At 40.3% G+C, this 23026-nt stretch overlaps 1 protein-coding gene and 1 long non-coding RNA gene across 4 annotated transcripts in view; one reads left to right on the top strand and one right to left on the bottom strand.

The window, feature by feature from the left end:
• Positions 1–23026, top strand: part of ptprfa (protein tyrosine phosphatase receptor type Fa) — a 163656-nt gene that overhangs the window by 114443 nt on the left and 26187 nt on the right. The window contains exons 23-28 of the mRNA XM_081606667.1: positions 7561–7658; positions 10546–10669; positions 10835–11010; positions 11902–12015; positions 12964–13118; positions 21601–21886. Coding sequence (XP_081462793.1) covers positions 7561–7658; positions 10546–10669; positions 10835–11010; positions 11902–12015; positions 12964–13118; positions 21601–21886 — 953 coding nt within the window. The remainder of the gene's footprint in view (positions 1–7560; positions 7659–10545; positions 10670–10834; positions 11011–11901; positions 12016–12963; positions 13119–21600; positions 21887–23026) is intronic.
• Positions 13125–18894, bottom strand: LOC108166252 (uncharacterized). Of its 3 annotated transcripts, none has more exons than XR_014087391.1 (4): positions 17441–18894; positions 17229–17316; positions 17068–17120; positions 13125–16705 (listed from the first exon to the last, which is right to left on the bottom strand). It is a non-coding gene; the product is annotated as an uncharacterized LOC108166252 (long non-coding RNA). The 3 variants fall into 3 exon arrangements; XR_014087392.1 differs by having other exon boundaries at positions 17068–17316; positions 17441–17695; positions 17878–18894; XR_014087390.1 differs by having other exon boundaries at positions 17068–17316.

Here is a 23026-nt window from a genome sequence, read left to right as displayed (position 1 = left end):
GGCTTTGCAAGATTCATAGAGAATATATCTAGCTGGATTATTGAAGATTTGCCTGGATTCTAACAGCTTAAGTCAGAACGCCTCACCTGCTTAATTTCATGGAATGCTAAAGAATTAGCAGCCTGAGTTGAATAGTTGCCACAGAATACGTTCATTAAATGGCTGCTCTTCTCATTTCACAACTTCAACCTAGAACAGATCCAGGTTTACTTTAGTGACTTTGACAATTACCATTATTTTACAATGTGTGGGCTAAAAGCAACATATAAAAACCTCTTACTTTTCGAGAATTATCCACTGTAGCTATTTTACAACTATTGAAGAACATTATAGTGACACATTAATTGAATGTCCACAACTTCTTAATAATTTTCTATGCTTTTTAGTAATATGCTTTGCAAGATTCACTAACAGCTTAATTCAGCTGCAACAATCAGGTGCTAAAAATAAATCAAAGGAATATATGGTAAGACCAACTTTAATCTTACACACCTTCTCCTAAAGAGTGTTAGGAAAAAATGGAGGCTTTGGGAGATGGAAGATTGTTTGCAAACCTTGAGTCAATCGATTGGATAAAAGCCTAAAGGACTCTTGGGCATGGAGCAAATCGCAGACAATGTTCTTTTTCCTTTCAGCTGATGGATGTCCTCTTGTTGGAAACATTCTTTGTCTTTGCCTTTGGGGTCTGAACCCAGATGATAAGAGAAGTCCAATTTGGTGCCACAGCTTGGTTGCGGGTGGAGGAGTTGAATCACTTTTGCAGGACAGTGTTTGGCCCATCTGGGACTCTGACTCTGCTTCAGCTGCAGAGTTCTTTGTCCATTTTAATCTTGGCTCAAATCTGCCTGGAGGATCCAACCAAAGGTTTCTCTTTGCATTTGGCTTTTATAGCGGTTGACTATGACTATGACAATCAGTTCAATCTGGAGAGACTCAGACGGACAAAAGGGAACAATTGAAAGATTTAATGACAGGAATGAATAACAGTTTTTTGGCGCTCGGACCCCGGCTTCTAATTTGAGCTGAGATTTGATGTGAACTCGATGAACATCCCGATAACTGATTAGGGATGCTCTCCCCCCAAAAAAAGGGCAGAGGCCCGAGGAAAGGTGAGACCTAAAACTTGTATGCCGACTTAAGGATGCGTGGAGAAAAGAAAAGTACGGGTTGTAGGCCGAAGGAGTGCAGAAAACTAGAAGGTGAGAAGCTGATATGAGGAATCAAATTTGATTGATAGAGGGGTTTTCATGATATGATGCTCATCCGGAGAATGAAGGCCTGCTAAGGAAAGAGCCGAAATAATACCGGGCAAGAGAGTGAAGGATAGTTGAAGGCGTGGAGCCAGGCAGGAGATGGGGAGCTAGGGAACACAAATACATCTGGAGAAAGGCTGTAGAATAGGTGCCTACGGTAAGGGAGCCACACTGAAAAGTATGAGGGAAAGGAAAACTACTGAGACATGGACCAACAAAGAGAGAAAGGCTAGGACACGGGCTGGCTGGAGGGGCAGGCAACGCTGGGACATGGGCGAGCTGCAGGGGCTGAGCGACGCTGGGACATGGGCCAGCTGCAGGGTCAGAGGATAAGCTGAATAACAGGAGTTCACAATGGAGAGAGAGGAAGAGATAAGAGAGGGAGAGAGAGACCCACAAATAGTCTCTGGCCGAATTTAACCTAAGAAGCACTTTGGCGCCATCATGTGGCCAGCTAAATCTCTACACAATGGCGGCAACTGGCAGCGCATGCCCTTAATTACTCTATCTGCCGCGACAACTCAATGAAAAGCAGTAACAGATGCGGCTGAAATGCACATATAACTGAATCTAGAATAAACAACTAGAACTTACTTTCTGTCATTAACTTAACACTCGGAGCATCATTTCTCAGGGCTACACCGGGAATGCGGTCTCACGGTTGGAAAATTCAACGAACTGACCCGGAAGTATATTAGGTTGCCCTCATGAGCGCTAGCTCAGTACTAACTCGGGCTTATGTCACTTCCTAGAATAACCTCTAAACCAATATTACAAAATAAAATACAGAAAAAATCAGAGCCTTTTATACACATCCATTATTCTAATTATCTGAAACCAAAGTTATAGATGTTCATTTTTACAAGAGAAAGCAATGTTAATACAAGTCTTTTGGACTGGGTCTATTTCACCTATTTTTTTATAAATTTATAGGCTGGAGACTTAACTCAGAACCTGTAACAGGTTGTGTTACCTATAACAGTGGCACCCAACCTTTTTATCACCGTGGACCAGTCAAGGCTTGGCAATTTTACTGCGGCCCGCGGGGTGGTTTCACATGACACAATTTCAAATTTTTTGCCCCAATTGTCCCCTTATGACAATCTTGGAGCCTTCCAAGTTCTAAGATTATCGCTGTTACAATCGTTGCTGATCATCCTGCAGTGTGTGGTGTGTTGCGTAGAACGTCAGACCGCTCGGATCTAAAATTGCATATATTCAACATCTTAGATTGTCTCTTGGCCTTTTAATCGCAGCATGTTGGGTTTTCCCTGACTGGGAGCGAGAACGCTGCCTGTTGAATGTATCAGGTAGCCAGTCAGAGAGTTTGGTGACGGAATCAAAAAGGTGAATCCCAAACAGCTTACATGGCGCAATCGAGAGCCTGGTTTAGCGCATTGTGTAGCGCATAGAGCAACTGCTCCTGCAGTCTTTTATCCGTCTTCTTTTTGTTACGTCTTTTATCGCTAAAATGAGTCCACGAACCATCTCTATTGCTTCTACATCGTTGGACATGTTTGTTAAATTCATGTATGGTATGTTTTACAGGATTTTCTTCTGGAATTATAGAGGAATTCAAAGGTGCTAAACTCATGAATTAAGAGACGATACACAAAACTCCATTCTCTCCGGCTCACTGACAACCAGGAAGACATTTAATGCACATCTGCGGAATCACATATTACATTTTCATCATCTCATTTTCATCGTCTCAGACTCCAAAATGTCTTGTCTTCTTCTTCTGGCTTCGAGCATTTATACCGTTTTCAGTCTGCTATTGTGTATTGGAAACCATCTGACCAATGGCATTCTGAATCTTGCTTCTGGCTCTGTTTTACATTGAGTGTGTGTTGTAAGTTCCGAGAATTCTGGGCCGACCTCGTGGAAGTTAAATCTGCTATTCAGAGGGCCATTAGTCAGATTGTTAGTTCTTATCTGTCCAAACAGAGACTCAGGCCGAGTCCCTTGGCTGCCAGGAATGTCTCGTACAACACCTTATTTGGTGTTGAACCAGCACAACATAACACATTCCTTTTCAGTAAAACATATCTTAATGTGAATTAACACAACTTTTAACTATTAACATAATTATATTCCTCAACAGAATCCGGATGTTCATGAGTGAAATCGGTTTGTGTATGACTCCTGCCGTGTGGCTAGACACACGACCCGATTGAACCTGTTGTAATTTTATCAGCTCTGTGGTCACAGAAGTTCGGAAAATTGACAGACAATTCTTAAATTACGCTGTGTAGTGTTAAGAAAATAAATTTAGAATATGCTAGTTTTAAAACTTCTTTTCCATCTTCTTTTCCATAGTTTTTAAAACTTCTTTTCCATCTGTCTCAGGTAAATTAATCTCTGTTGTTCTGCAGTTTCTGTTGTAATTTCATACGTTGTCTTCCATTGGATTAAACTCTGAAATTCTGTGACGTCTATACTCATTGTTGTTTTCTGTGTGGTTTCACTTCGGCCCGCCAGGAGAACCTGGGATCCGTAAGGAGATAGAGCCAGAGATTTCACAAAATTTATTATAACCTAAAATCTTCAACAGTAGCCAGACTTAAGACACACAAGCTCTACTCATCTCCTCTCGACCACTGCCCTAACGCTCTCTGGCTCTGGTCACTATGGTAATATAATAAGACACAGATACGCCACAGAAATTAACATGTTACTTTCATAAAAATTTTAACTCACGATAACAACAAAGCAATGGGTGCCCTGAGTTTGTTTCTCTGCTACAAGACTCCATCTGGGAAACAGTGACACCCGAAGTGTTGCTTAAATGCACAGGGTGCTTGGTCTTGAAGTATCAAAGCAGTTTTTAAGCTTCATTGCCTGATTAGCAGCCGGTCGCCGCATATCATGCAGAGCGGCTTGTAATGTGGGACTCGCCTACCGGTCCGGGATAAATCCATTCTCCTGTTCTTCTCTGGGCCTTTTCCCCTTTGCAAAGAAACTTTCCAAAGACATCTGATCTGTTTCTTACTCAGTTTTGCTGCTTGTGGGCTCAGTGTTGGCTCACAAGACGTAACCGAGAGAATACAGTTAAAGGATTTTTTAAAATAAAATATTCTCCAGACTAAGACAATACATAAAACTGAAATATTTAATTATTTCTTGTGCGGCTTGGTACCAATTGGTCCACGGACGGTCCGTGGACCGGGGTTGGGGACAACTGACCTATAACACAACCTCAGTGACCTTTGATTGTAGTTGCACATTATTTCTGATTATAGATGCAAACATGATTACTACTTTGATTAAAATTACTAATAAGAAATGCTGCTTACCTGTCATTTTACACTGTAGTTCAGTCACAAAATTTCTTAACTTCACGTAATATGTTATTTCAACAGACCAATTTTTAAATACTCTTTAAATCTGGACTTCCCATGGGAGGGAGCCCAAACACCACCTTACTTGACAGTGCCACCCCTGCTCCTCCTTCTTTCTGTCCTTTAAACACTGTTGACCAAGAACACTGATGTGTGTACAGAAACAAAACGAATAAACCAGAGCTGCCAGAGGAGGCAGAAGCGGTTAAGGGACAGCAGTTATGGTAAATTTGGCTTCACTGCACTATCATTATTATGACAGACGTTGATAATGAGAGGAAACAGATTTTATGTTGAAATCAGTTTCCTCTCAGTTTCCAGTGGTACCATGACTGAATAGCTGCTAAAGCTGCATATAAGTGTATCACCCCACTGGTCTGTCCGCTAATAACTGGGACAAGAACTTAAACTGACTGGTGGGGTGGCTATTTGGTTTTGTTAATTTCTGGTAGATACCACGCAGGTTTAACTATGTTGAATCAATACTTGTCTAATTATATCAACCAGTAATGGTACCTGTACCTTCGATGTAACATAAATAACTCCAGACAACCAGTTAACAAAATAGTTTCTTTTAATACAAACTTGAAAAATAAAATTCGTAGCTCCAAATGAGGCTACACAATACCCAGAATTACCAAAAACTTACATATGGAGCAATGCCATTAATTCCCAATGTTAAATGTTTCCTAAAATAAAGCTGTTCTGGCATTTTTTCTTTTCACCCCCTTGCGTTTTACTCACTTTAACTTTTTGTTTAAGAAAAACTTTAACTTGTTTTTCTATAACCAGAATTGGACTGTTGTCACTAGCAGAACTCCATACATTTAGCAAAAATGTACAGTTCTAAACTAACTGTTTAGAACTTTGCTAGTTTAGAACTTTGTTACAGTTCTAAACTAACTGTTTAGAACTGTACTACTGTACAGTAGTACAGTAGAACTGTACTACTGTACTGTAGTACTGTACTACTCTCTCTCACACACAGGCCGGTATTGCTCAAAGTTTTGGTTTCAGGCCTGTTGACCCTATGGTGCAATGCTGCTACGAAAATTCTCTTCTCCCCCTTTGAACAATAAAACCGACTCAGACCTGCTCGCTCAGCCGACATCTTCTCTGCCACATGAGTTGCAGAACCACTCCTCAGTCATGCTGGGGCCAGTGTTGTCATGTTGACACATTCATCTCAGATCAGCCGCAGTTTGTCTCCATGTTTTTCAATCCTAAACACACAGTGTTTAGGATACCGAATCCATAGCACAAGTTTCTCACTTATGTTTGATATACATAAGACCAACCTTGTAAATATTTTATAAATATTAAAGGGCCTTAAGTGCATGGTTTTTAACCATGCTTTAGCAGCTAGATCAGCTGTTTTAAGTTTGTATGCAGCTTTAGCAGCTCTTCAGTAATGGTACCTGTAGTGGCTATTTGTCCAAAACTCAAATCCAAAAATCAAAACACTTAAGACTTAAAAGTGATCAAGGTCAAGGTGAGTTCAACTCAGGCACTTGATGCACCATGGGTTTGTGGCTTACGCAGTTTAATAAATACCAAAAGTCAAAAATGCAGTTCTTTGTTGCTTTATTCCATAGTCAGGCAAACAAGTTACAGGATTCTGCCAATTCTCCTGCTCTGATACCTGCCCCTGTTCTCTGAGTGGTAGACTGACTGAAGTGACTGGTAGACTGAGGACTGATGACTGGTAAACATCCATATGACCACCCATGTGCATAATGAGCTACTACGTATTTATACTGTGAAACACCCATGGCCCAAAGTGAAATTAACTAATTAAGTGAATTACTAGCCAAAAGCTTATTCTAAATAACTAAAATTAAACAAAAATTCTAATTATAAATCAACTAGAACATTGTCATGTTTAGTTCTAATCTTTGAACCCACATGCAAGAACACAATCAGGAGATGCGCATGTCAAAACAACAATATTGTTTATTGCAAGGGGAAAGGGAGTGAGTGCGGAGCAGGAGTCAGGATTGGATCCACCAGGACAGTCACCGTTAACGAGAAGTAAAGGTGAGGTACTGAAAAACAAAAAGTAACAGATCTTATGGCGGAGGCTTACTTTAGAGCAGAGCGAGTTACTTGTCCGGAAGCGGTGAGGAGAACCAAGGAGCCTTGGGAGGACGGACAGGTAAGATTGCTATGTCACGAAGGAATCCACAGAGAACAAAGAACCAGGAAAGGAGTTCTCGAGGAAGGCAACCGATTGGTAATACCAATGGCGTCGTGAGGAAGCAGACAGGGGGTTCGCAGGAGTTAGCATAAACTCCGTTCTTGAGAACCGCTGGAGAACCTCAGTCAAAACCAGGTTAAACAAACACTCAGGCAACGACGTGTCAGCTCGCTGCTTATTAAATATCCACAGTATCAGTCATCTTAATGCGCCACAGGTGTGTCTCCAGGTTCTCCCATGCGCTGCTCCAGGGGCTCTGCTCACAAGCGGCATCTGGTGGGGGAATGTGGAAGCAGCAGGCTTCCCAAAACACAAGAAAACAGAAACCAAAACCAAAACAATACAGAATCCAACCTGAGAAAAATAAGCAAATAAAAATGAACTAATCTAAATTCCAAGATTTAACAGAAAATAGAGAAGTAACTCCTACAATGGTAGGAGTTACTTCCTACCATGGAAGTAACTCCATGGTAGGAAGTACTTCCTAGTGTGCAGTCATAAGTATCATGACTGCACACTTGCCCATAGATAAAAAAAATTGACAAAAGTAGGGAAACATGCCCACCCAAGTGCCAAACTAGCCCACTGGGAAATGTCCCAGTGTGACATTTTCATAAATACAATATTAAGATGAAGTGATCACTCTGTTTAAATTTTAATACCTTTTGGCTAAAGTTACTGTTCAAGAAAATGTTTTTCGTATCGGCGCCTTCAACATATAATTTTTTACATTCACTCTCACTGAGACTAGTAATCTCTGTCTTTTCAGGGATGAGGGACTTTCCTCCCATATCTGTTTGTGACTTGGCAGACCATATAGAGAGACACAAGGCTAATGACAGTCTACTCTTTTCACAGGAATTTCAGGTACATTTCTGTTACCTAAATGATGTTTTATATGCACGTACACACACATATTGCATTTCTTTCCATCTTCACAAGGACTTTGTGAAGATGGAAATTAATGACTTCCATTAATATTTTTGTTAATTTCTATAGACTAATCTTGACCATTACCCCTAACTCTAAGGGAGAGTCCAGACACCCTACGGAGAAAACCCATTTTGGCCGCTTGTATCCGGGTCCTCGTTCTTTTGGTCATTAACCAAAGCTCATGACCATAGATGAGGGTGGGAACGTAGATCGACCGGTAAATCAAGAGCTTCGCCTTTTGACTCAGCTCTCTCTTCACCATGATGGACCGGTACTGCGCCCGCTTCACAGCAGACGCTGCACCAATCCGCCTGTCGATCTCCCGCGCCCTTCTTCCCTCATTCGTGAACAAGATTCCCAGATACTTTAACTCCTCCACTTGAGGCAGGGCGACCCCCCTGACCCGGAGAAGGCACTCTACCCTTTTCTGGCTCAAGACCATGGCCTCGGATTTGGAGGCGCTGAGCCTCATCCCGGCCGCTTCACACTCAGCCGCGAACCGCTCCAGCGAGAGCTGCAGATCACAATCTGATGAAGCCAACAGGACCACATCATCCGCAAAAAGCAGAGATGCGATCCTAAGGCCACCAAAACGGATCCCCTCAACACCTCGGCTGCGCCTAGAAATTCTGTCCATGAAAGTAATGAACAGAATCGGTGACAAAGGGCAGCCTTGGCGGAGTCCAACTCTCACCGGAAACGAGCCCAACTTAATGGCGGCAATGCGGACCAGACTCTGTCCAGTCATACAGGGACCTGACAGCCCGTATCAAAGGGCCCGGTACCCCATCTCAGGGCTCCCTGAGGGACATGGTCCACCACCCCAATCTGCCAATCCAGGGGAACTGCCCCCCGATGTCCATGCAATATTGCAGAGTCACGTCAGCCAACACAACCCTACAGCATCCAGAACCTTAAGAAACTCTGGGTGAATCTCATCCACCCCCGGGGCCAGAAAATTATTGGATAGCAATAAAAATACTAAGGCAAAATGGAACATTTTAAATAGCGTTATCAGGAAAACTTCTAATAGTAACAATTACCCACAGCATTTTATAGATAATGACCAGAATATTACCAGTATAAAGAGTGTTGTAAATAAATTGAATATTTATTTTGTGAATATAGGACCCGCACTTAGCAGAAAAAACACCTGTGATAAAACAGCAACTTATTAATATTATTTTGAGAGTAATGCAAGTTACCCTAACCCCATACAAGAGAAATAAATCTGTCATGATCGGTGGTGGTGAATGGTGAGATAGATGCAGGCTGGCCCAGGATGTCATAAGGAAGTAGGTTTAATGATGAATAATCCACAAATGAACAGAAACTAACTCAGGTTGCACAGGGAGCAACGGGGAAGACAGCGCGTGCAGCAAAACAGACAGCCGTAACAGAGACGCATATACAACGAGGACCCGACGAAGGACAGAGACAACAAGTGGGGTAAAATACACAGTGAAGGTAATCAGGGAATGAGACACAGTTGGGAACAATCAATAGGAAAGACAGAGACTCACAGGGGAACAGAACTAAATAAACACAGAAAAACATCAAAAATAACTACCCAGAAAACACAGCTCGTCACAAAATCTGACACCAGTCATACAGGGACCTGACAGCCCGTATCAAAGGGCCCGGTACCCCATACTTCCGGAGGAGTATGGGGTACCGGGCAATATTGCCAGGTTTTACTCCACAGTCAGTGGAGTAAAACATCCACTGACTGTGATGATCTCAACATGAAAACAGAGGGTAATTGAGGGCATGTCTAAATCATGATATCTTAATTGAAAAATTAGAACATTATGAAACTTGGGGAGTAGATTTGAACTGGATGAGAAGTTATTTAAAAAGCAGAAAACGATTTATGAAGATGGGAGATACTGAATCTGATTGTCTTGAGATTATGTCTCCAGTACCTCAAGCAGTGGAAGCAGTTTTATTTAACTTTTATATAAACATAAGCAAAGTGTCTAATGAATTAAAATGTGTGCTATTTGCTGACGACACAAACATTCTAGTCTCTGGTGAAAACTTACAACTTCTTTCCATAATTGGCTCAGAAATCAGTAAATTAAAGAAATGGTTTGACAATAATAAATGATCACTAAATTTGGACAAGATTAAAATCATGGTTTTTGGAAACTGTTACCAAAAAGCTCACATTCAAGATCAGAGTATCCCCTTTGACTCTACAAAGGGTATACATTAATATGTTTTTTGTACAATAATTAATGACAAAATTAGTTATAAATCTCATATTAAACATTTAAAGAATAAACTTTGTAGAAACATCAGTTCTGGCTAAAGCTAGACATATTCTGAATAACAAATCACTTCATATTCTGGTGTGGGGAATTAATTACAAAAGTTCTTTACAACCACTGAGTATCCTACTCCTACAGAAACGAGCCTTTAGAATAATGTCAATTTTTATGAGCCCACAAACCTATTATTCTTAAAATGTAGAATTATTAAATTTGAAGATCTGGTGGAATTTAAAATTGGTCAAATTATGTTTATGGCATCAAAGAAACTGCCATTTTAGCACACAGAGAGGATATAGCTTAAGGGGTTACTCAAACTTAAGGATTTGTAGTACATGCACAACATGAAAGAGCTTTTGTATGTCAATTCATGGTGTAATATTACAGAACAAGTTAAATGAGGAGTTAATGCAAAGTAAAAATTTAATACAATTTAAGAGGAAATACAAGGATGTCATTTTCACAAGATATAGAAATATGGGTGAGAGTTAGCACAAATGATCTAAACATGTTTACATGTGAAAGTATTCCCTTTCTTTGTGCTTCAGACTATTGATCCAGGACAGCAGCTGACCTGGGAGCATTCTAATCTTGAGATCAACAGATCTAAGAACCGCTATGCAAATGTTATTGCTTATGACCACTCCAGGGTCGTCCTCACACTGGTGAATGGTAAGCAACATGGTTTTAAATTGTAAAGCTTCAAGATATTAAAGTGTAAATATCTGCTTTCAACTGCAATACAGTGATAGAAATTGAAAGCAAGTCTTTAACAAAGTCAAAATAAAATGTTAAACTTGCTTCTTACAATGTGGTCCTTCCTATTTTCTCTTCCAGGAATTCCAGGGAGCAGCTACATTAATGCCAACTATATAGATGGCTATAGGAAACAGAATGCTTATATCGCCACACAAGGGCCACTGCCAGAGACAATTTGCGATTTCTGGAGGATGGTGTGGGAGCAGAGGAGCTGCACAATTGTTATGATGACCCGTTTGGAGGAGAAGTCAAGGGTGAGCTTCTTGTGTTTTGATTTTAAGCAGAACAGTAACGTACCTACATGCAGTTCTTTGACTTTTAAAACCCAAAGTACAGCATGTTCTTTGTGTTTTTCCTTTTTGCTTGTTTTTTTCCCTCTTGTGTTCAGCATGTTATCAGTTATCCACAGGAAAACTCAGTGCTTTTTGCCTGAATAAGTAGAACACATACAAGAGTTATTACATAGCCTTTATTAATTTTTAACAATATTTCTCATTGTGTAATGTGTTTTGTGCAAAGCTCCAGACTCTGGTCAGAATTAAGCATTGGCGTTTGAATAGACAATTTACTGTAGTGAAATGGGAGAAAAGGCAGGGAGCTGCATCTACATTTTAGTGGTACACTAAAGACTACAGAGTGATTGTAGTCTGAGTTTAAAATGAAGACTAACTTGGCAAAAATACCTGCTACTTTACAGTTCTCCATGGAATTGGCCTTATCGCCTGTGGTCACTCTAATGACCAACAGATCCTTTTACCTACACATTTAAATACTTTATTAGAAGTATTGTATTTAAAATGTATAGAATAAGGAGTAGCTATTATCCAAATGATCCTTTTAAGACCTGAGACTCGGGCTACTTTTTTCTGCATAGCTATCTTCTGCCTTTCCAGTTGGCACACCTGGAAAGGCTTGCCAGGTGCGTTGCCTCTCAACGCACTGACGTTGAGAGGCAACCCCTCTCAGTTGTTGTCTTTAGCTTAACAACAACTGACTTAAATGCACTGCAAGCAACACAGTACAAATACTTCTGCTTCTTCTTTTTATATAGATGTTTTGTGGTTTGCTATTGACCTTCTAAATGACAATTGTTGATAAGACAAAATGTGTGCTTGCTTTTCATTGTCCTCTGTATGCGGGTTAAGTGTGACCAATACTGGCCTAGTCGTGGTACAGAGACATATGGAACAATTCAAGTGACCATACTGGAAACTTTGGAACTTGCAACTTATGTCACACGAATATTCAGCCTTTACAAGGTAAACGCATTTTATGTATTTTAAGTTTGAATATTTTGTAGTCTTTTCTTGACAAGGACTTCCAAAAGTCATTTTCAATAAAAGACTAATTAAAAATAAAAATGATTGGATATGCTTAAAGAATATTCAATTTGGTTTATTTATATAGCACTAATTCACTAGTGTCATCTCAAGGCACCTTAAAAGAAAGTAATTTTAATTCAATAACATGTACATTCCAATTGATCCTAATTATCAAACAGTACACTGTTTGATAATTAGGATTATCAAACCCTAAACCCTAATTATCAAACCCTAAGATAGTTAACTCAGCTTAATGTATTAAGCTGTTAATTATTCCAATTAGTTAGAAAATTGTTTGATCTAAGGAAAATAATTGATTTGCAGTATTCACTGCACAGTTCCTGCACTGTTGTTCCAGTGAGTTCCTAATGACAATAGGCTCAGACCTATTGTCATTAGGCCGGAGCAGCAGAAAAGCCGAAAAGGGTCCTGTGATTAAGACCATTTTCAACCAAATCAGTATGTCTTGATTACTAAACAGAATAACCTGGGTTTGCAACAAATTATCACTAAAACCCATTATGCTGTTACTGTAGAGCACAGGTGTCAAACTCCAGTCCTGGAGGGCCACTGCCCTGCAACCTTTAGATGTGCCTCTGCTGCACCACCTGAATAGAATAATTAGGTCATTAGCAAGGCTCTGGAGAACTTATCTACACAAGAAGGAGGTAATTAAGCCATTTCATTCCAGTGTTTTGTAGCTGTGGCACATCTAAAAACTGCAGGACAGCGGCCCTTGAGGACTGGAGTTTGACACCCCTGCTGTAGAGTATATTGTACATTTCTATAAACTTCATGTGTGCAATATTCAATAAATGTAGACTCTACAAGCTAAGTCTCCTTTTTAACTTGACATCAAAAGCGAATATCTCTGTGCTGTAACAGAATGAATCATGTGAGAAACGAGAAGTGCAACAGTTGCAGTTTCTGTCCTGGCCCGATCATGGAGTGCCTGAGCATCCTACCACAGCACTAGCCTTTCTTCGTAGAGCTAGGACATATAATTCACCAGATGCTGGTCCTATGGTGGTTCATTGCAGGTAAACACATTTTTTCTTCATCAGTGAAGTTTTGAACACTAATTCTTGTTGAAATATCTGAATTTCCTCAATTTCTCTTGTTCTTTGTAACCTGTTCCATGTTCTGTATTAGTTTGTGTTTCCAATCACAAATGACTCATGTGAGCCTGACTATAAGTCAGTGTGACCCAGGGCAGCCAATCGCTACGACGTAGCTAGGACGATAACTACAGTGCAGGGCATTCTGGTCAATCTATTAGTCTTTGCTTTTAGGGTTAATGGAAGTGTTGTTGGTTGTCATGGCAACAGGTCATGACAACCAACAGGTACTTACAGAGCTTATATCTCTCTTGATATATATATCAAAGGAGAATACATATTTTACATATCAAAATATCAGCAATTTTCTCACCTTTACTTTAAGCAATATTTATGGAAACCGGGTAAGAAATAAGGGTGCTACGATCATTTTGTGACAGATTACGGCTCATTCCGAATTGAAGCAGTACAGTTTGGAGGACATGACTAGCTGGGTAGTAATGATGCATGTAGGAGCATCACTAGAATTAGTGGCCAATAGGCGATATCCAAATTAATTATGTTTATCAATGTAGAAATTCTACAACTGCTAAAATCTGACACTGCTCCGTTTTTGTTTACATTTTTTGAAGGAAGTTACGCTGGTCTTCTTCAGAGATTTTGTGTCAATTCCTTCAGTAGTTCCGGAGGATTTCTCCCAGAAAACTTGCTAAACCTGGTGGTCAGGGCGCCAAGGCAGTCCACCGTGTTTTTGTAGAGAGAAAATATAAAAATATTATTGGGTAACTACTTGTTACGGGAAAACATCGCCAATGAAATGTTATTTAAACCCACAATTAGTCTTACAAACAACTAATCAAAAAATACAATTAAAATTATTATCAATTCTGTTTAATCCAAATTAAGTCAATGGCTCTATAAGGTCCCCCTGTCATGATCCGTGTTTCTATGTGTTTATTTTCTAGTTTCTGTGTGATCCTGTTCCCTGTTAGTCCTGTCTCTGCGTCTTTCCCCGTTGATTGTCTCCCAGGTGTTTCTCGTTCCCTTGATTGCCCCGTGTGTATTTAGTCTCCCCTGTTGTCTGTGTTCTTCGTCGGGTCCTCGTCTATTGATGTCACCTTTCTCCGTGCTGCCAGTTTTTCTCGTGCTGTTTCCCCGTTGTTCCTTGTTGTAAGATCTTTGTCATTAAATTCATCGTTTTCCATCATAACCTGGGCCTAGCGTCATCTCCTCACCGTTATCAACCACCCCTCCTGACACCCCCAGGGATTCAGGGCCCCATAAATAGTAATATTTTAACACTAACTACAGATACATAAATGTAACATTTGTTTATTACAATTATCAATGCTGCAGAATTTGAACTTTAATGTTTTCAGCATAGCTAATACATTTTAAAGTGTTTAACATTTAAACGTAAGATTTTAAGGAGCTGGAAAGTTCACTTTGTGAAAGTTCAAAGAGCAATCTTCATGGTTAGATTAACATGGTTTTGTTACCATAGCAACAATCTGATTCTATGAGTTTAATCTTTGAGTTTGAACTGTTTGTGCACAACTACAAATTAATAAACTATGATTATCACTTATTGCTTTTTAGGTTGGCCAATTAAACTACTCCACCATTTCACTAAATCTAACACAGAAGCTGGTAGAGGTGCTGATGATTTTAGCAGAAAGAGGGGCCCCAAAGTCAAATTCTTCTCAAGGCCTCATACAGCCTTGGACCGGCGCTGCATGATGAGTTAAATCTGCTGCACTGCGCAGAGATGAGCAACAAACGGGAGATTTAATTCAATGCTGCTAATGTAGTTTTAGTAGCTGTTCCATTTCGTGTCTGTTGCGTTTTTAACAGACAGAAACTATTTTGTTGGCTCAAGTTTATGGGAGAAGTTTTTCAGATGTCCGCACGCATTAAATCTGGCTGACTAAGTAGACAAAGCATTTGGTATGGCTTGAATCACGTAATTGAAAAAATAAATAAATAAATAATAAAACCAGCATGATGCGTGACTACAGGGTATAAAGGCTATAAATGCATAAACTATAAACCTATCACAAGACGAAAAGTGGGATTTTTGACCCTGTATTCTGACTCGAACGCAGCTCGTGAGCGACAGATACCGACAGCAATCGACAGTCTGCATTTTCAGTGTCTCACGACTCACAGGAGTCGAAATCTGTCGATTGCGGAATCCCAGGAGGGGGGAGTGGAGGTGCGGGGGGGCCTTGCATATGCTAGGCATACGAATAGCCTAGCATATGCAAAGGCGCTTCAGCAGACCCATGTGGATTCTCAGTCATTGGATGAAAACCAATGACATCACAATTCATCATTGACATGTGATTTGTTGGCCCATTGGATAGCACTTATGTCTTTATAAATAAACCCCGCCCCAATCATTAATATATTAATGCTGTATTTTTAAAAAAATCTATATAAAACATAAATGCTTTTTAAAATATATTCATTTGATATTGCTTATATGCAAGATGTTCATATATGAGGAACATAAAAGAAGCACAGAAGTTATTTTTTCTTTATTTCATTTAATTTTTTTACTGTATGCACACAAAATAAGACATAAATTCTTGTCCATTTCTGGACCATCTGGCAGTAATAATGTGTAGTTGCGCCATTAGGCTAATGCAGTATTTCATACTACACCATTTTTTGCCGCTATTTTCCCCTTACGACAATCTTAGATCGTTGGCCGATCTAATCGATCATCCTGCAGTGTGTGGTGTGTTACGGCAGATCGTCGTGGCCGCTCCGATCTAAATCAGGGGTTTTCCCCGACTGGGAGTTTAAAGCTGAATGTGACAGGTAGCCAATCAGAAAGCGCGGATTCTCCTCCTCCGCTCTCTGAGGGGAAATTACGGAGTGGAATCCCAAACAGCTGACATGCCGCAACACGAAGTCCAGCGGACATTGGAGATGATATGTGGAAACAACATTAATATTTATTCAACATTTCGTGCAAAGAATATAGAAATGACAAGGAGGAGTTGGAGCCAAATTGCTACCTCAGTTGATAAACCTGGTAACTTTTCAGCTGTTCTTCGTTAACGTGACATAAATAGATAAATGATTTTCATTCAGTCAGGACTTTACTCTGAGCCACATGCATCACAGGTAGATTCTAGTAAAGCATTGATTGATGCCTGATTTTAAAATTAGTTAACTGGACTTGTAGCCATTATTTTGTGCCCATGTGGCTGGACACCACACGGCACGACGAACCCGATCGAACCGTCATAACTAGGATTTCTATCGGTAAATGTGTGTCTCAGGGTTTGAAAATGGGCCGACAACTCGTGTAGTGTACGCTGGACATTAGACTAAGGAAATGAGGAAGGGAAGGTCAGTGGAGAGCACCGGAGCTGAGCCTTTTTTCATTCAGTGTCATCAACAGAAAGAAAAAAGGCCGGAAGAGACGATAAAGAAGATAATTAAAATGAGGTCGATGGGTTTCATTTATTGTCTGATTAATTGATTTATCATTTATCGCAACAGGCCTACCTGACACCGCCTCATAGCTGCCAATACTCTCTGCCTTCCTCCATCAGCTGATAACACAGAACAGACAATCATTATGAGCTACAGGCATCTTTTAGTCATTATGAAACTACAGTGAAATTGTTAGGCAACTTCCAGCTTAGTATGCTCACATAAGACATTAAAACAAACAAACAAACAAACAAAAAAGCACATTAATACATTCTTACAAAAAATAAAAACTTTAATAAAAAAGAGAAAACACTTGGAAACAATAGGAAGAAAAAAATAATTAAAAACAGTTGGTAATAATTAGGAAAACATAATTCAACAAACTCTGAGGCAGATAATTTGCTTTGATGGATTTTAATAAATCACAGTACTTTAATCATTCAAGGAATTGTGACATCTCTAGATTAGTAATAAATATTACCTGCTTCTTTCTTTAGCTACATCTGGATGACTGGCAGTAGAGCCTTGATGCAGCTGGAAAACATTTTTGTGCATTGTCAATACATAGCATAATTACATTATGTACATAAACAATATTGAAGCATAAAATATCATCAACATTCTAAAATAGTAGATACTCACACACAGTTGCATCTCTGTCCTCATCACGGACATCAGAACGTTCCTGAAGAGTCTGATTGACACAAATGTGACTCTCATTCTGTGGACTCTGGAAATAAATGTAAAATTAAAAAAATACTGTAGCAGAAATACATAAGTAAATAAGTTAAAATTATTCTCAACCAGCCATTCTACAGTCGGGAATCAATGCAGTGACTGTACATAATACATACAGGCTTCATGACTCCGTCCTCCATCCGCCATTTTGTAGATCTTTACTGCGTTCCACACTCTGCCTTGCTGTACTGCGTTATAACAAAATAAATAAAATAACCGGAAGATCAGTTTTCCTTACAAATATGCGAGTGTTCACTATTCACTAAATGTGAAATCATAACTTACTGAATTTCTCTTGGTCCTGGTGGACTCAGAGCTCCTCGGCACCGTGGTCTGAGGTCTGGCTGGTTCTGCTTGGCCATTTTTCAGGTCTGAAAAAAATAAAAGATGCAAGTATTTTTAAGAGTTCAGAACATCACATGTAATAGAGATTACAATACGAAATCTCACCCTACACTTGTTTCGGCATTAAGAAAACGACAGACCGCTTTCTGTAAGAAACAAACAAAGCAACTGGCCTCGCTGCACCTGCGATTAATAAAAGCTTTCTTACCGTGAGTTCGGTCTTGTTGGACCGCCGCGGTGTCATCTGTTGTTTTCTGCCGCAACATTGCTTAATATCAAAACGATACTGAAAAGGTAAATCCGTGAAATGGGACTTTTCCACCATTTCACACAACGCACGGGTATTTTCGTTCATGTTTAGTAGTAGCTAAATCCATCAAATCACCGGTGCAAATCTTCGTCTGGAGTTTAATGGCGGCTCCTTGACCAACTATGAAACCGCATTACTGCCACCAACTGGACTGGAGTGTTAAATGAAAGTTGACAGAGCTAAGTGTGTTCAGTGCTGGATGGTGAATGTCACATTAAATTTGGTCCAATTGTGTGACTTTGTAACATTAGAACATTTTCAGCATTAATGCCTGTTTTATACTTAAATCTCATTATTTCTCAATTAATAACACTGAAAGGTTTTGGCCAGGTCCTGGGTCTAGTAAACAGGTGAACAGAAGGTAAAATGGGTTAGCTACAACAGGAATAAGAGTCAAAAGGCGGTGCTCAACAGTTGATTTGCATTTACATGGCTCTCAGCAACTTCATTTAAATACAAAAACCTCTCCTAGGCCCAAGGGGAGGGGGGTGATAGGGGAACACGGACACACATCGTTTTTGACCATTCACGGCAGTGCTCTACAATTGTCTTCTCTGACAAAAACCTCTTGCCAATAGCCCTCAATCTCCATGCTCACGGCAGAACTAGGTGTCAATAGCTGTCAAAAATCCCACTTGAGCTGTCTGTCAGCTTCTATAACTGAACAATACCTACAGACGTCTCAAAATGTGTCAAACTGTTGACACATTTTGAGACAATAGAGAAGCAATAGAGATGCTTCCAATCCGGCTTTAAGACTTGGAAAAAAAATAAAAAATTAGGCGATATATATATATATATATTATATTACACTAACCCCCTAACCCTACATATGCTTAGAGATGTACAACATCAACAGGACTCTAAGAGCCTTCATTGCAAACTCGATGGGGCTGTGGAAAACCACCCTTGAAGCCAACTGCAAACCACTTACACAAGTGTCCATCAAATCTGGCGATGCAAGGAGATGCTCTGTCCCCACTGCTGTTCTGCATAGGCCGGAACCCCCTCAGCCAAATCATCAACAAGACTGGCTACGGATACCGACTCAAGAATGGGGCCACGATCAGTCACCTCCTCTACATGGATGACATCAAGCTGTACGCCAAGAGCGAGCGAGACATCGACTCACTGATCCACACCACCAGGATCTACAGCGCTGACATTGGGATGTCATTCGGACTAGACAAGTGTGGTGGATGGTTACAAAGAGAGGGAAGGTCGTCCACACAGAAGGAGTCTCACTCCCAGAAGGAATAATAGCAGACATTGAGGAGAGTTACAAGTACCTGGGAATACCACAAGCAAATGGCAACCTTGATGAGGTCACAAGGAGCCACAGCCAAATACCTCCAACGAATAAGGCAAGTCCTGAGAAGCCAGCTCAATGGCAAGAACAAGATCTGTGCAATAAACAGCTATGCCTTACCAGTAATCAGATACCCTGCCGGAATAATTAGCTGGCCAAAGGAGGAGATAAAGACCACGGATGTTAAGACTCTGAAGCTACTAACCATGCATGGAGGGTTCCACCCCAAATCCAGCACCCTGAGACTGAACACGAGCCGTAAGGTAGGAGGCAGAGGACTAGTGAGTGTGAGAGCCACTGTCCAGGATGAAACATCCAAGATCCATAAATACATCAAGGACAAAGCCACAACAGACAATGTGTTCAGCGAATGTCTCAGAAAATGGGGAACAGAGGATGAGGTGCTGGAGTTACCATCATGGGAGGACAAGCCCCTACATGGGATGTACCACCGACAAATAACTGAAGTGGCTGATGTCAGGAAATCCTACCAATGGCTGGAAAAAGCTGGACTCAAGGACAGCACAGAGGCTCTCATCCTGGCTGCACAGGAACAGGCCCTAAACACCAGAGCAATAGAGGCTCAGATCTACCACACCAGACAAGACCCAAGGTGTAGGTGGTGCAAGAAGGCCCCTGAGACAGTCCAGCACATAACAGCAGGGTGCAAGATGCTGGCAGGGAAAGCGTACATGGAACGACATAACCAAGTGGCGGGCATAGTGTACAGAAACATCTGTGCAGAATATGGACTGGAAGCCCTGAGATCAAAGTGGGGAACACCCTCAGAGGTGGTGGAGAATGATTGAGCTAAGATCCTGTGGGACTTCCAGATCCAGACAGACAAGATGGTAATGGCGAACCAACTGGACACTGTGGTGGTGGATAAAGAACAGAGGAAAGCCGTTGTGGTGGATGTAGCAATACCAAGTGATTACAACATCAGGAAAAAGGAGCAGGAGAAACTGGAGAAATACCAGGGCCTCAGGGAGGAACTGGAAAAGGCCTGGAAGGTTAAGACCACAGTGGTGCCTGTGGTCATCGGGGCCCTCGGGGCAGTCGCCCCCAAACTGGAGCAGTGGCTAAAACAGATTCCAGGAACAACATCAGACATCTCAGTCCAGAAATGTGCAGTTCTAGGCACATGCAAGATACTGGAGGAGAACCTCAAGCTCTCAGGCCTCTGGTAGAGGACCCGAGCTCAGAGGATGAAAGAGAGAGAGAGACAGAGACCACCCGCGGAGGGTGAGAAGGGAATTATATATTTATAAAAATATATATAAATTCCCTTCTCACCCTATATATATATATATGAGGTGTAGTGATACAATAGTCTCACGATACGATATATGATATGTGTCACAATATTTGGCAAACGGTATAATTCAATACGATTTAATGCATTTTTACAATTTTCTGAAACATTTTAGAAGGACAGAGGGATTTTAGTGACATTTTGTGTTCCATAGGCTTGAATTTAATTAACTGAAACCTGATTAAAAGCACCACACAATACCTGACTCTGATTGGACAGTCTGCAGCTGGACAAAATGAATCAAAGATGCAGTGAGAGAATTAGTTTCTGTCATTTAATTCATGTGGATTTGACATAAAACTCAAAGTTTCAACAGTGATCCAGGAGCTGAGTGAGGAGATTATCAGCCTCTGTAGACACTCAATATATGCAAATGTTTTCTTCTGGACATACTGTGGCTGCAGTTTGGAGTAAAAAAAAGTCTTCTGGACTAAAGGGAAAAGGCTTTTCTACCTTGGCTCCCGGAGTTAGCCTTGGCTGTAAACTGTTTACTACTTGCTGCTGTGGTAGTGGCTCTGCCTCACCCCTTAGTGATCAATTCCTTGCAGCTGCGCAGCGCCGCCATTCCCCTGCTTGGATCTCTGAGTATCTGCTTCTCAGACTGCCAGGATCTCATCGTACTCTCAGTCTATGATACTCTTTGACAGTTGCTAATAAGAATGGTCAATCAGTAAGTAGTGTTTTGTTATTCTTGACTGAATTAGAATTTCCCTCACAGATCCACAACTTTTCCATTAGGAAATAGGCATACACGTGTTGTACAATTGAGGTGAGACATAAGTAATTTTAGCAACTGGTCAAATATAGAAGATGCTTTTTGTATCCTAATGGAAACCTTAGATTTACATTAGGATGTAAATTAAATGTTTGCTAAATAATCTGCTAATCATATACACAATGTTAAAATGTCACATTTTCCCTCAGGGGATTTCTATTGTGGTCAAGTATCATACAGTGTCATTTTCTCTCTTTTTTTTCTGTTTTTGTATGCCAACAGTGCTGGTGTTGGGCGCACAGGCTGCTTTATTGCTATTGATGCTATGCTCGAGAGGATGAAGTACGAAAAGTCTGTTGACATATATGGTTATGTGACATGCATGCGAGCTCAGAGAAACTACATGGTACAAACAGAGGATCAGTACATATTTGTACATGAAGCACTTCTGGAAGCTGCAACATGTGGCAAAACAGAAGTCCCGGTCCGCAGTCTGTACACTCATCTCCAGAAACTCATTCAAATTGTTCCCGGAGAGAATGTTACTGCCATGGAACAAGAGTTTAAGGTTAGTTCATTTTGCTTTATGATGCTTAAAAAACATTATAATAAGGTACTTTCAAAAATTAAATGTACAATGTCTTAATGTTTTAACGCCATTTCAAATACTATTCAATTCAATTTAGTTCAGCTTATTTATATAGCACCAATTCATAAATTTAATCTGAATCCACTTTACAAAAAGTACAAATTTTCCATTTGAACCTAAACAGTAAAGTATGCTCAATTAATTACTCAAAGTGAGAGAAAACAAGAGAGAAAGAAAGCGACTAAGCAGAAAACTTGGAAGACAAAGAATAACTGGACATAAGGAACATAATTAAACTAGGACAACTAAGAATGGATTTAACATAAATGAAGCAGAAACAAGGCTGATAGGCAAATAATGAACACAGAATAATAATCAAACAAACCCCAAACAACTCAAGACCCTGACAGTATTTTGTGAACTTCCTGATAGTAAAGAATTACAAAAGGCCATCCTCGAAGTAATAAATGCATGGACTAGTTTTTCAGCATCACTCCTGGACAGAATATTTCTAATTTTGAGTGAGATGAAAGAAGGACATTTTAGAAATGTTTAATATGAGATTTAAATGACATGTCCTTTTCAAGAATAACAGAGATTCTTTACTGTATTATCGGAGGCCAGTTCAGTGCCATCCAGATCATGGATGGCACTGAGCTGCCATCCAGATTCTTTTTCAGAAATTGTGGTCCAAAAACAACTTATGTCTTCTCGTAATTTAAAAGAAAAAAGTTAATTCATCCAGATTTTGATGTCCTCAAGACATGCTGTCTGATGATTATTTCAATTAGTAAAGAGAGAGGAGTGTGAAGATGATTTATGGTTCACATGAACAAACTGGAATCTGTTGGACAGACAGGATTTAAACCAGCCTAGGGCTGTTCCCCTGGTACTTACATGTTCTAGCCATTCTAAGAGAATATTGTGGTCAACTGTGTCAAAAGCAGCAAAATCAGATATCTACCAGCAGAGACGGTCCTAGCCTGTTTGGCATTACTCATCAAACAGGTCATTACCGCGTAAGTGCTCACATTCTTGATTATCAAATATTATCTCGAAAACTTTAGATAAGAAAGGAACATTAGCTATGGATCTAGAATTAAAAAAGGCATCTTAATT

This window comes from Poecilia reticulata, chromosome 4 (assembly GCF_904066995.2).
Source record: "Poecilia reticulata chromosome 4, P_reticulata-male-v2, whole genome shotgun sequence".
NCBI lineage: Eukaryota > Metazoa > Chordata > Actinopteri > Cyprinodontiformes > Poeciliidae > Poecilia > Poecilia reticulata.
The sequence above is the reverse complement of the archived record's forward strand: the minus strand, read 5'-3'. Positions and strand labels throughout refer to the sequence as shown.